The 14,837-nt window shown below is 44.2% G+C and overlaps 1 protein-coding gene across 4 annotated transcripts in view; it reads right to left on the bottom strand.

The window, feature by feature from the left end:
* The window catches only part of map3k22 (mitogen-activated protein kinase kinase kinase 22), a 169,278-nt gene that overhangs the window by 105,904 nt on the left and 48,537 nt on the right, over nucleotides 1-14,837 (bottom strand). For all 4 annotated transcript variants that reach the window (XM_041189496.1, XM_041189494.1, XM_041189497.1 and 1 more), the window contains one exon: nucleotides 248-342. In XM_041189496.1, the coding sequence (XP_041045430.1) occupies nucleotides 248-342 (95 nt within the window). The remainder of the gene's footprint in view (nucleotides 1-247; nucleotides 343-14,837) is intronic.

Genomic DNA, 14,837 nt, shown 5'->3' with positions numbered 1-14,837 from the left:
CACATGGAACTTTTCACTCATAATTGGCTGCCTCTTTATAATATAAAAATGCCTTTGACTGAAGTGGTCAACAATTTGTCACTGGCCTTACGGACAACTTGTATTACACTAAAGTATTACACTTCAAAACTGGTTGCTTTTTCCAACAACATAATGGCATTAATTCACTGAATTAGCCAAGTGACAATACTGGCAAGGTTTGCTGACTTCAACTAAAGCTGTCCTGATCTTTCACACCAAATCTTACCTGATTGTTTTTGCTGATGTCATAATTTAGCAACTTTCGGCACTTGCCCAAAGCAGCCAGATCTTTCATAATCGAATTCAGGGCTTCCTGTTCATCTGGGAAACAAAACAAAACCAAGAAAAAAAAGTCAAGTTGACATGAAAGTCACTGAGACATCTTTGTCCATTGTTTAATGAAGTGACCCTTTCCAACTTAAATTAATTCAATTAAAAACGGTCCGTTTTACCTCCTAGATTTTTTTTTGCTGAACCACAAGAATTATTCTGAAGCACTGAGAATTAAACTGTGGCACGCAAGTGGTCTCTGCCAGAAAGCAAGTCGGCAACATGCAAATGCCATGCAAGATGCTTTTCCAATATCTGAAGAAGTTATTCAGCACTTGATGAGTAATAGAGAACTTATATTTATTTATCAACTTTCATGATCTCACAATGCCCCCAAAGCATTTTACAACCAATTAACTGCTTTATTTTTTAAGTATGCTCACTATTATAATATGAAGCACAGCAGCCAATTTATGCATATCAAAGTTCCACAAACAGCAATGAGATAAATGATCAGATAGTCTGTTTGTCTGTTTTAGTGATGAAGGATAAATATTAGCTCTTCTTCATATAGTGCAATGGGATCTTTTACATCCACTGAAACAGCAGTTGCAATCTTGCAATCACTGTTTAATCTTTCATTTCAAAGGCTTGATATTAAGGGATGAGAAGGTGCAGGCAAGGCTGGGGACCTGGCAGGACCTCATTTAACTAATCCTCTGCAGACTCCAGCCTGTGAGCTAAACAAATTGAAAAACTGATAATTGGGTATGAGTGCAGGTGTCACAAGATCGCAAGTGGCGGGGGGGCGGGGGGGGGGGTGCGGTTATACAATCACAGTGGGGAGAAGGTTGGGGTGGTCAATTGCATTGGGGGGGTCAGATAATGATGGAGGGCAGGTCAGATTATGGCAGAGGGGAAGGATAATCAAGGTTGGAATAGCGTGGAAAATCTGACATTATACAAACACACTTCATCAAACTCAGGCCAAGCTCACAGTTAGATGAATGATTCACCCAACTCACTACATTTCAAAAACGGAAAGGAAATTCCCTTTTACTTAGTCCATAAATTAAGTTTTAACTTTTCATGTAGACTAAATGTTTTCTCTCCATTATTCATAAGGAGAAAATTAAAGAAATCAGTATCAAGAAAAGTAGGGAAGCAGCAACAACAAAAGCTAGCGTTAATGTAACACCATTTGACATAATAAAGCATCTCAAAGTGATTCACAGGAAACAATAATTAACATCAAGTCAATGAAGGAGATATTCATGCAGGTGACAGAGCCTGGATCAATGAAGTAGGATTTAAAGGGCATTTTTAAGTTGCAGAGAGGTGAAGGAGTTGGAGAGTTTAAGGGAGTGAATTCCAGTGCTCGGGGCCTAGACAGCTGACATGGGGATGCACAAGAGATTGGAGTTAGAAAACTCAAGAACTTGAACAATTGTAGATCTTGATGAAGTTATAGAGCTAGGGCAGAGTGAGCCCATGGAGGGATTTGAACATGAGGATAAGAGTTTTTAAACTGGAAACCAGCGGGTATATGGGCTGCAGGTGAATGGGGCTTAGGCAACAGAGTTTTCAATGAGCTTAAGTTTGTGGAGGGTGGAAGATTGGAAGCTGGCCAGGATAGCAATGGAACAGCTGAACCCTGAGGTGACAAAGGATGGTTGATGTAGAAGGTATAGAGTCAGATATGAATGGTTAACAGAACCATTCATGATGGTAGTGTGCTAAGCAGAACAAAGTGAGAGTATAAAGAATAGGAGTCAGCAGTAGAAAGCTTCTAACAATGATTCCCATCTGTTTTTAGCATTAACAGCAGCCACAAATAAAAACAAAACACTCTGGATATGATCAGCATCTGATTCCCTTCCAGTCAAACATTTCATCTGCAATCAGCAATGCGAATGACACAGTTTGATTGGTCATTCATTGCGAATTATTGCTGTATGAAAATTAGCTAGAAGATGATGGAACCTATTATTAAGGAGGTTCTGGCAGGGCACTTAGAAAATCTGAATGCAATCAGGCAGAGTCAACATGGTTTTGTGAAAGGAAAATCAGGACTAATTATTAGATTTCTTTGAGAAAGTAACATGCAATGTGGATAAAGGAAACATGTAGATGAGGTAAACATGGATTTCCAAAAGGTATCTGACAAGGTGCCACATCAAAGGCTGCTACACAAAATAAGAGCTCATGGTATAGGGGGTAACATGTTAGCCTGGATAGAGGGTTGGTGAGCTAAGAGGGAGCAGAGACTACGGATAAATGGGTCATTTTAGGGTTAGCAAGATGCAACCAGTGGAGTTCCACAGGGGTCAGTACTGGGGCCTCAGCTGTTTACAGTCTACATCAATGACTTGGATGAAGGGATTAAATGTATGGTCGCTAAATTTGCTAACGACACAAAAATTGATAGGGGAGTACATTGTGAAGAGGACATAAGGAGACTGCCGGGGGATACAGATAGGCTAAGTTAGTGGGAAAAAATTGGCAGATGAAGTATACTGCGGGAAAATGTGATCTTGCCCATTTTGAAAGGAAGAACAGAAAAGCAGCATATTATTTAAATGGAGAGAGATTGCAGAACTCTGCGGTACAAACATCTGGACTGCCCTGGTACATGAAGTGCAAAAAGTTAGCACACAGGTACAGCAAATACCTGGTGATTTTTTTCTCTCAGAGGGTCGTTAGTCTGTGGAATTCTCTTTCCCAGAGAGCAGTGGAGGCTGGATCATTGAATATTTATAAGGCAAATTAGATTGACCTTGTCAGTCAAGAATCTCAGGGTATTGGGGGTAGAGAGGAAAGTAGAGGCCACAATCAGATCAGCCATGATCTTATCTAATGGCAGAGCAGGCTCAAGGGGCCGAAAGGCCGATTCCTGCCCCAAATTCATATGTTTGGATAAAACATCCTACCTAAAATGCAAATTAGGTCAAATTCTTACAGATTAATATATTAGGATACAGAACGTGAGTAATTTGACACCTGCCATATGGGCCTGGATTTTGTAGTAAGAATAAGGGTGTGATTAACAGCTCACAATTATAATGGGGAAATCAAGCAGCAATATCTCACATCCACACATGCTCAGCCAAAAGCAGAAATCAGCATGCTGCTGCCCAGTTCCCCCACAAGCTGCAATATACTGGCAAATTGTCTATAGAATCAACATTGAAATGCACAGAATGATATGAAGTTATTGTACTTAGGTGATAAATGGATAATAAACCTGCCAAGAAAATTTAGGGTTTGTCCCTTCAAGTGAATTTTTAATGGCATAACAAGTTTCAATTATTGCTAAGCAACCTCCCTGAAATTGAAAATTCATTTTTGCAAGTGTGGAATCTCAACCCTTCAGGTTTTAATTATTGTTATAAATTTTTAAAAATACTACTTCTTTCTGCCTCTTTTATTTATCTTAATCCCATCTTTTTTCTCTCTATTTTGCTTTCTGTGCATGGTTTTACATTGAATTAAATATTCTAACTTACACTTCCTGGTTCAGACCCTGTGTGCCATAATGAAGATATTCAATTTGTTTAGCTGAAGAGACATGCTGATATTTTGCCCTGTTCAGACTGGTCCCAGATCCTCGTAAAGGGAGCACACTATATTGGGGACCGGATGGCTGTAATTTGCAGTTTAAAAGTAAGCATAATGAAAGACAAGTGCTGTTTGGCGCTGACCCCAAAAGCCAGGCCATCATCTGTATAGTATCCTTGAACAGGTGGTTTTAGACCTATGGTTCCAAAGCTTTCCACCACTGTCTGGTTTTCTTCATCTCACACACGATGCAGACTAATTGATACAGATCAATTGCCATGATCATATTTAGCTACATTATTATTTTATGATGCAAATACCAAGATGATAGGAACCAAACTAGATGAATTTTCGTCATTTTTCTCTGGCAATTTCTAAACCAAGAACACACGTTTTTTATTCAGGTAGTGACTGATCCATTTGCAGCTTGCATTTTAAATTTCCGACCTCCAGTAATTGTGCTTCTTTTTCAAAAATAAATCTCCACATACACTCTGGAATTCTCCCCCTAAACATGTTTAGTTACCTCTCTCATTTACTTCAAATGCTTCCTTGACAAAGACCTGCTGTAATTTCCTTCTGACTTCAGAATGTTAGGCTGGGTTGAAGCCATGATCCAAACGTAAGTTATTGGTCTGCGGAAATAGTTCTTGCAAGAATAAACTTTACTTAATGCAGAGTCAATGCAGTTTCCACTTTCCAAAACCAGTCTAGCTAATTCAAACAATCGGTGCTAGGCATTGCAGACAGTGTGCTACGTGAAGCAGAGCACAAATATCTAAAATACCATTACCTCACTCAGAGTTACACAGTAGCTGCAAGTTATTCTTAGCATGCTGCTGTGATACCAGTTGCTGGGAATGCTTCAACAGGGAAAAAAAGGGTAACTGTTGACTTGACAAAAAGCAGGCCAAATTGGTATAAACATTACAAGACAAACCTCATAAGAATACCATATCCACTTCAGCAAGGAGTTTTTTATTGAGGATTGAGTAAACCTTTTCACAGGAACAGGAGTAGGACATTGCCCTTCAAGCTTGCTCTGCATTTAATTAACTCATGACCGATCTGTACCTCAACTCCATTTTCCTGCATTTGCTCCACATGCTTTGATACCCTTCTACATAAAAAATCGTAAGCCCAGTCTTGAAGGCTCCATTTGACACAAGACCTTTTTGGGAGAGAATTCAAGATTTTCATTATACTTCCCCATTTCCATCCTGAATAGTTTGGCTCTAATTAGGATTATATTTCCTTGTTCTTGATTCCCTGACCAGAGAAAATAATTTCTATGTTTCTATCCTATGTATCTTTATAACATTTTAAATGCTTAGTCCCAAATATGGGCATGGGGATCGTAGCTTTTTAACATTTGAAACATTAGGGTCAAAAAATTCGATAGGGCCTAAAAATGGGTACAAGGGTCATGATGCACAATGAACCAAGATTGTTGCTTCAATGCAAGTAATACACAAACTTTGTGCCGCTTGCGCATTCAAATGGTCTCTGTGGGCAGCGGCTCAGCAAGGAGCTTGAGAAAGGAGTCCAAAATTGGAAGGGGCTAGCACCACTTAAAGTTAGCCTGAACTACTTAAAGCCAGCCTGCATATCTTGAACGGGAGGAGTGCTTTGGCTGCAGTGGATGCTGGAATTGGTTGCAGAACAGCTTGTGAGCGAGAAAAAAACTGAAAGGTGCACAACATGGCAGAGAGAGCGCTCCAAGATTTTCAGGTACTGCCCAAGAGTCCTTGGTCGCAGGAGGTACAGAGGAAGAGAGATGTCATCTATCCGTAGAGGTCCAGGGGGCCCTCCAGACAAACTCAGAAAACAGTGGGAGTAGACCGCCAAGGTAATCAACACCAGGAATGTAGCCCCAAGGGCTTGCATGCAGTGAGCAAGACCAGTAAATGCATTTTTGAATGCAAATCGCACCAGCTGCTCCACTAGCCTCACATATTCTTCATTCGCAACACCACCATCACTCGCATGCAACAGTCCCTAGCAACCCATGATTCTTAACTGCATTCAAAGCTTCATCTTACTCTCACACACTTTGCACTGCTGCAAACCTCATACCCATATCACACAGATTGCACATGCTCCAGGGTATTCAACCATGACAGCTACACTACACAAGCACATTGCAAGACACGCAGAGCTGAATTTTTCAGGAGAGACTGTGGTACTGCCATCAGAGTCAGCTCCAGGGAGAGGGAAGGGGCGGCAGGAGCCTGGAGCAGCATTTTCCCAGCAGCACCAATTAGCAGGTTGTCGCCAAAGTCACTGTCTAATTAAGGAAGGCAGTCTGTCCCCTAGAGCTGACGGGCCTGGGTCCTCATTGCCAAGGTGCCCTTGAAGAGTGGTGAGTTTGTTTGGGGAAGCCGGGGCCAGGCAGGGAAGGTAATCGTGGTGCACTGGTAGCGGGTTAGGCATACGGGGGCCAGTGCTGGTGGGGGAGCCCTCTCCATAAACCATGGAACTCCCAACAAGGAGGGTCTGTCATGGAAAACCAACGGGGGACCACCAGCAGGACCAGGAAGTGGCCTTTTATTGGGCCCCTATGGTGGGCAGCAAAGCCACGGAGGTGCCCATTGCTAGCAATGTCTGTCTCCAAAGGGCTGGGAAATTACAGCCGTCTGACACATTTCCCTCTCTCTTGCAGGACAAGCTGGCACCTGCATAACTGGAGGCAGCACAAGCTTACTGGCACCTGCATCACCTTATATCCATGGAAGAAATGGTGGCTGCCATTATTGAAGCAGCAATGACTGAGGCTGTGGCCAACAGCGGCATTAAAACACTGAGGTTGAGGGTATGTCATACAAGATCTTCCTTCTCATATTCCCCTTATTCCACAATCTCTTCTGGTATACAAGCTGCTGATGGAGTGAGTATGCATCTCTTGCTTTCCCAAGAGGAAAAAAAACAGTTCGGACCAGTACTCTTATTTCTTGGATTTTACTGTTTTTTGCCTTCTGGGTTCTGTCTTATTTGCACCACAAACTTACCCTTATGCTTTTCACTTTCTAGATATCCAAGAACTTCAACCTGACCAGGCAGAGGCGGGACAGAAGCGGATTCCATGATGTCGCATGGCACCAGGTCTAACACGGGCAAGGAACTGTCCTGATTACCACATGCCGCAACCCCCACCCCACCCCCCCCCACCCCCCTCAGCTATGAATCAGTACTCCTCCATGTTGAGCACCACTTGGAGGAAGCACTGAGGTTGGCAAGGGTGCAGAATGCATTCTGGGTAGGAAACTTCAAGGTCCATCACTAAGAGTGGCTCAGGACAAAGCTGCTAGACTGGGTCTGCGGCAGGTGGTGAGGGAACCAACAAAAGGGAAAAACATACTTGCCCTCATTCTCACCAACCTGTCTGACACAGATGCATCCGTCCATGAAAGTATTGGTCGGAGTGACCACCACACAGTTCTTGTGGAAACAAAGTCCCACCTTCACATCGAGGATACCCTCCATCATGTGTGGCATTACCACCGTGCTAAATGGGATAGATTTCGAATAGAACTAGTAACTCAAGGCTGGACAACCATGAAGTGCTGTAGCCATCAGCAGCAGCAGAGTTGTACTCAGCCACAATCTGTACCTCAAGGCCCGGCATATCCCCCACTCTACCATTACCAAGCCAGGGGATCAGCCCTGGTTCAATGAAGAGGGCAGGAGGGCATGCCAGGAACAGCACTGGGCATACCTAAAAATGAGGTGTCAACCTGGTGAAGCTACAACTTGTGTTGTACTTCTTATGTACCAAATAACAGAGGTGGTGGTGGCCTTGTGGTACGGTCACTGACTAGTATTCCAGAGACCCAGGTACTGCTCTGGGGACCTGGATTCAAATCCCACTATGGCAGATAGTGAAATTTCAATTCGACAAAAATCTGGTTTGATGATGAACAGGAGATCTGGTCCTTACCTGGTCTGGTCTACATGTGACTCCAGACACATAGCAATGTGGTTGACTCTTGCCCTCTGAAGGGCAATTAGGGTTAAATTTAAAAAAAAACATAAGCACCAAGCAATAGACAGAGTTAAACAATTCCACATGTCCCATGCAATCCTACCAAAGCCATTCATGAATGGTGGTGGACAATTAAACAACTCACTGGAGGAGGAGAAAGCACCACTTTAGCCAGAAGTGCCAAGTGAATGAATCTATCTCAGCCTCCTCCAAGGTCCCCAGCATCACAGATGCCAGTCTTCAGCCAGTTCAATTCAGATGATAGTGCAAAGGCTCTGGGCCTGACAATATTCCAGCAATAGTTCGAAGATTTGTGTTCCAGAACTTGCCACACTCCAAGCCAAGCTGTTCCAGTGCAGCTACAACGCTGGCACCTATGTGGAAAATTGCCAGGTATATCCTGTACACAAAAAGCAGGAGAAATCCAACCCAGCCACTTACCACCCCATCAGTCTACTCTCGATCATCAGTAAATTGATGGAAAGGGATATCAACAGTGGTTGGGAGGTCAATCATCTCCTTCTGTCATAAGGTCAGAAGAGGGATGATCGCTAATGATTTCACAATGTTCAGCACCATTTGCGATTCCTCAGATACTGAAGCAGCCCATGTCCAAATGCAGCAAGACCCGAACAACATCCACGCTTGGGCTGACAAGTGGCAAGTAACATGCGCGCCACAAAATGCCAGGCAATGATCATCTCCAACAAGAGAGAATCTAACCATCACCCCTTGACATTCAATGGCATTACCATCACTGAATCCCCATTATCCCCAACATCCTGGGGGTTATCATTGACCAGAAACTGAACTGGACAAGCCATAATAAATACTGTGGCTACAATAGCAGGCTACAGGCTAGGAATCCTGTGGCAAGTAACGCACCTCCTGACTCCCCCAAGTCTGTCCACCATCTACAAGGTACAAGTCAGGAGTGTGATGGAATAATCTCCACTTGCTTGGATAGGTGCTGCTCCTACAACACTCAAGAAGCTTCCAGGACAAAGCAACCCACTTGATTGGCAATCCATCCACCAACATTCATCATTTCCACCACCGACACATAGTGGCAGCATTGTGTAGCATCTACAAGATGCACTAAAGGAACTCACCAAGGCTCCTTTAACTGCACCTTCCAAACCCATGACCACTATGGTATAAAAGGACAAGGGCAGCAGACACATGGGCCGGGATTTTCCGTGCCCGCTGGTGTTGGGTGTGTTAAGTGGCGAAAGTGGACAATATGGCAAGAAGGCCAAAAATCAGTTTCACGACAGGGTGAAACCAGTTTGCAATCATTCACTCAGCCCATCGATGGTGAGCCATGTTCCCTGCTATCAGACACCAGAAGCCTCATTGTAATACATCAGCATATCATTATAAGACCAGCCTGCCGGACTCATCACCCCCGGTACATCATACTATGTTAGGAGTGCACTTGGCGAGCTGCACTTCACTCATTCATTAAGAGATATTACTGTTATAACTTTATTGGAAATTTTTTTTTAAAATAAAATTGTAGTGGGATATGTGTCTGTGTGTCTTAATTGGGTTAAAGGCAGCTAGTCTGGGTGCTTTGCTGTATAGTAGTTTTGAGATGTTAATTAGATAAGCTTAAGGAAGTTAAAAGGTAAAGTGTAAATTTACATTTGTTGAATAAAGCATTCAAGAGTGGGAGTAAAATCTTGCACCCAGCTGGGAGACACTGAGCACTGTGTTTGTATTAATAAAATTAGTGGAATGAAAGAGTTTATTGTTAGGAGAGGTAAAATTTAAAAACCTAGTAATACAATGGAAAATGTACATTCAAAGGAAAAGCTAGGTATAAACAGAATGGAGTGTGTGTGTACAAGGCAGCGGCATTTAAAGGTCTAACCAGCCTATAAATCTACAGCTGTGTCTGCAAAGGAACCTCATTTTGAATTTGTACGGTCAAATGTGCTTTACCTGGAGTCTGCTTAAAGTCTCTGGGTCATTGTTGCTTTGGTGAAGTTTACCTGGGAGTGATTAATTTGGGGATTTGTTTATAAGTTATTATGGTAGTAATTTGTAGATATGTGTATATGTTTAACTTGTTGTTAAATTAATAAATGTTTAATCTAGTTTTATATAAAAAAAACCTTTTGAGGCTTGGTAGTCTTGTTCCTGAATTCAAAGCTGCACTTCAAACATACCAATTGAAAATATAGGTACGACAGCTGTTCAAATTTCCCTCTGAGATTTAAACAACTCAGCCCTTACCAACTGCTGTGTTATAACACTCGGGGCTTCAAGGTTTGTTTCCCTATCTTGCTTTGGTCAGCACTCACAGTCATCAGCATCAGGCTTCACATTCAGAACCACATCGCTTTTAGGGGGGGCTCCCAGGTAGGCAGGTCTCAACCTACCAGATCAGCCATATGTGGGTGGCTTCTCAATGGCTACTGGGTGAGGGCTTGCTTGGAGAAAGGAGGAGAAGTGGACTTAGGCAAGGGAAGAGGCTGCAGGACAAGCACTGTAATGTGAAAGGAAGGTATGCCATGGTGTGTGTGGGGGCACATGTTGATCTTTACAAGTGGCCTCAAGTTGGTGAGGGCTGAGGAGGCAGTGTCCAGAGGAGATGAGGCTAGATGGAGATGTGAGGGTGTGTGTGTGAGAGTGAGTGGTGATGTCCCTTGAGCTGGCAGTGAATGAGATGCCAGTGAATGTGTGATGGGCTTGAGTTTGAGAGTTTAGAGTGATGAGACAGTTGTCATACCCTGGCTGCATGGATGAGATCATTCATCCTCTATCTGCATTGGATGGTCAATCTCTACTGTGCAGCACTGACACGTCACCACTGCCATCGCCTACCAAGCCAGAGTAGTAATGTTGCTGCCTGTCCACAGCCAGAGCGGGGATAGAGGATATCACAGTGGGCCTCCACAGTGTCCAACAGGCACTTGAGGGCTGCAGTTTTCTTGCCTTTTGGGGCCATGTCTCCTTTGCTGGACTGGGCTGGAAGCTGGTGCCTAGCGTGGTGAAGCGGCGAGGTGACGGCATGGCAGGCAAATCTGAGCCTCCCGCCATGGAAACTGCATGTATCCAAGGAATGCAGAATTAATACAGCAGGTTTGGGATGATACGGCGTGAAAAGCCACCACAGCGGCTGGCGGGAAAAACGCATTTCATGCAAATCTAGGATGACTCCGTCCTTGGGGACCACCACCTGGAAGCTCCTTTCAAACCACTCACTATCCTGACATGGAAATACATCATTGTTCCTGTCTCTGGGTCAAAATCCTGGAAGTCCCTAACAGCACTGTGGGTGTACCTACACCACATGGATTACAGTGGTTCCAGTAGGCAGCTCACCACCACCTTCTCACGGGCAATTAGGGATGGGCAATAAATGCTGGCCTAGCCAGCAACACCCACATCCCATGAATGAATTAAGAAAAACGAGATGAGGCACAGAGTCATTCACAGTGCAGAAGTAGGTCATTCGGCCCATCAAGTCCATGCTGGTTCCCTGTGGAGCAATGCAGTCAGTCCCATTTCCCCGTTCTATCTCTGTAGCCCTACAAGTTTATTTCTTTAAGTACTCACCCAATTTCCTTCTGAAATCGTTGATTGTTGCTGCTTCCACCACCCTGGTGGGCAGTGAGTTCCAAGTCATTACCCACTCGCTACGCAAAAAGGTTCTTTTCACATTCCCCCTGCATCTCTAGTTCAAAACCTGATATCGGTGTCCCCTTGGTCCTTGTACCATTCGCTAATGGGAACAGTTTTCCGCTTTCACCTTCTCCAAACCTATCATAACCTTGTACACCTCTATCGAATTCCCCCCAATCTCCTTTGCAAAACCTAGATTCTCCAACCTAACCTCGTAGCTAAAATCCCCCATTCTTGGAACCATTCTGGTAAATCTCCTCTGCACCCTCTTAAGGACCCTCACAACCTTCCTAAAGTGTGGGACCAGAACTGAAAGCAACACTCTAGTTGGGACCTAACTAGAACTTTATGAAAGAAAGAGCAGTCGAATTTGATGAGGAATCAACACTTTCTCTCTCACTTGCAACCACCAGCTCAAATACTGACACTGTGCATCCTTTAGAAGGTAGCTTAGAGACAGAATCTGTGCATATTGAGACACTGGGCAAGAATGGCCTACAGCCAGAAGAAGGGACAAGGGTAGCTCAAGTGCCAGCTCTCTGGAGTATAAAGTTTAACATGAGGTTTGCTGCAGGTGAGCCAGAAGAGCACTTTGATGGGGCAGGCTACGGAAGAAGGCTGTTGGATGCACAGAATGAAATGTTTGGTGGACTGGCAAGCCTGCCAGAAACCTTGTGTGCACGGAGGAATCCAGCACCAAATTTGTACGTGGCTTTACGCAGAGCTTGGAGTCCATCCTTTGCAGTGTGGAAGTCGTGGCCAAATCCAAGAGAGCACTTGCAGGCCCAACCATGATACTGCTTCTGATGGCCTATGTCTTATTTGCAGCAGTAGCAAAAACCATGCAACACCTGGATGCTGCAATGGAAGCTAACACTGAGGTTGTACAAGCTCAACTTGCTATCATGCATGGTCGACTGTTGCCATCATTACTGTAAACACTAATGTGCAAAGGGGTTTGCAGTGCCTCATAGCAGCCCAGCCCTTTGTCCGCCAACATTTCTGAGAGGCAACCTTGTTAGAGTGTCTCTCTGTGGAGCCTGAACCTGTGGAGCTTCTGCCCTGCTGCCACTGACACTCCATAAATGCCCTTGCTGTTGCCCGTCAGTCAGCTGGCCCACATTGCTGCCATCCATGCTGAGGTGGGGCAATGAAGGCAGACATTGCAGGCCACAGCTGGGCCCGGTCACCCTGAAAAGCCATCTGCAATCTTCCTTACTGAAAGCCTTCCCCCAGGCTTGCCGCATGCCACTAGCTGGCATGGCAGAGCAGCAGGAACAGTAGCATAGCTGTTATGTTTCTGGACTAGTGATCCAGAGGTCTAGACTAATGCTCCAGAGACACGAGTTCAAATCTCACTACAGCAGCTGTGGAATTTAAATTCAAATCATTTAATAAATCTAGAATAAAAAGCTAATCGCTGCAATGGTGAGCATGAAACTACCAGATTGCCTTAAAAACCCATATGGTTGTCTAATATTGTTTAGGGAAGGACATCTGCCACCCTTTACCCAGTTGGCCTACATGTGACTTGAGCAATATGATTGACTCTTAAATGCCATCTGCCACTCATCAAACTGCTACAAAAAAAATTGAAGAAGAATAAAACCTACCTGGCGTTGACCTAGGCATCAGCTATGACAACTGCACACCCATCCCGGTTGACTCTGCAAAGTCCTCCTCAATAACATTTGGTGATTTGTGCAAAATTGGGAGATTTGCCCACAGACTAGTCAAGCAACAGCCTGACGCAGTCACTGACTCAATCATGCTTGCAGCCGGTGTCGCAGACTCCTCCATCACCATCCCTGGGTATGTCCTGTCCCATTCCAAGTGGTAGCACAATGGTATACGGTCAGGAGTCATGGCCCTTAGAGTTCTCAGCATTGATTCTGGACCCCATTAAGCCTCATGGCATCAGGTCAAACATGGTCAAGGAAACCACCCGCTGATTACCACCTACCGCCCTTTCTCAATTGATGAGTCAGTGCTCCTCCATCTTAGACTCAGTGCTCCTCCATGGAAGAAGCATGGAGGATAGCAAGGGCACAGGATGTATTGTGGGGAGAGGAGATCAATATCCATTACCAAGAGTTGCTCAGTAGAAGCACACTGAGACTGAGTTAGATTAATCTGAAGGGCAAACCTACCAGACTGGGCCTATGGCATGTGGTGAGAAAACCAACATGAAGGAGAAACCCACTTGACCTCGCTCGCACAAATCTATTTGTTACAGATCTCTCTATTTATGACAGTAACCACCTCACAGTCCTTGTGGAGATAAAGTTCTGTCTTTACACAGAGGGCACCTTCCATCATGCAGTGGGGCACTACCACCATGCTAAATTGGATAGATTCAGAACAGATCTTGCAACCAGGCATCAATGAGGCACTGTGGGCCATCAATAGCAGCAGAGTTTTATTCAACCACAATCTGTAACCTCCAGGCCAAGCTTTTCCCTCACTCAAACATTACCATTAAGCCAAGGAATCAATGCTGGTTCAATGTGAAATGTAAGAGCATGCCTGGAGCAACACCAGGCATACCTGAAAATGAAATTCCAACCTGGTGAAACCACAGCATAGGGTTACATGCATGTGAAACTGCAGAAGCAGCATGCTATGGACAGAGCTAAGTGATCTCACAACTAATAATCCAGATCAAAGCTCTGCAGTCCAATATCACCCAGTCATGAATGGTGTTGGATGTAGTTGAAAGATTTAATGTTAAATATGTAAATATATGGTCTACATCATGAGTGATATAAGATCACATGATAACAGAACATAGAGTGAGATAGTTCCATGCAGAGTTTCATGTAGGTACAACCTTGTAAATAGATAGCATAATGTTAAATATAGGGTGTGTTAACGGTATCCCCTCCAGTCTTGCCAATAAATCCAGGACCACTACTACCATACACCAGACCAAAGACAACAAAACCAGTGTGGGCAAATAAACAACTAACAGGAGGAGACGCCATGACATCCCCATTCTCAATGATGACAGAGCCCAGCACATCAGTGCAAAAGTCAAGGCTGAAACATTTGCAATCATATTCAACCAGAAGTGTTGAGTGGATGATCCATCTCAACCTCCTCCTGAGATCCCCATCATTACAGATGCCCACTTTCAGCCAAGTTACTACATAGGGTATCAATGGCTGAGTGCACTGGACACAACAAAAGGCAATGGGCCCCTACGTCTCAACAGTAGTGCAGAGGATTTTTGCTCTCGAACTAGCCACGTGCAAGCTATTCTTGTACAGCTACAATGTTGACATCTACCCAACCAAATGGAAAACTGTGCAGGCGAATCCTATCCTGAAAAATGCAAGATTTATCCAATCCAGCCAATTACTGCCTGATAATT

This window comes from Carcharodon carcharias, chromosome 6 (genome assembly GCF_017639515.1).
Source record: "Carcharodon carcharias isolate sCarCar2 chromosome 6, sCarCar2.pri, whole genome shotgun sequence".
In the NCBI taxonomy this organism is placed as follows: domain Eukaryota; kingdom Metazoa; phylum Chordata; class Chondrichthyes; order Lamniformes; family Lamnidae; genus Carcharodon; species Carcharodon carcharias.
This window is presented reverse-complemented; position numbering and strand designations above follow the sequence as displayed.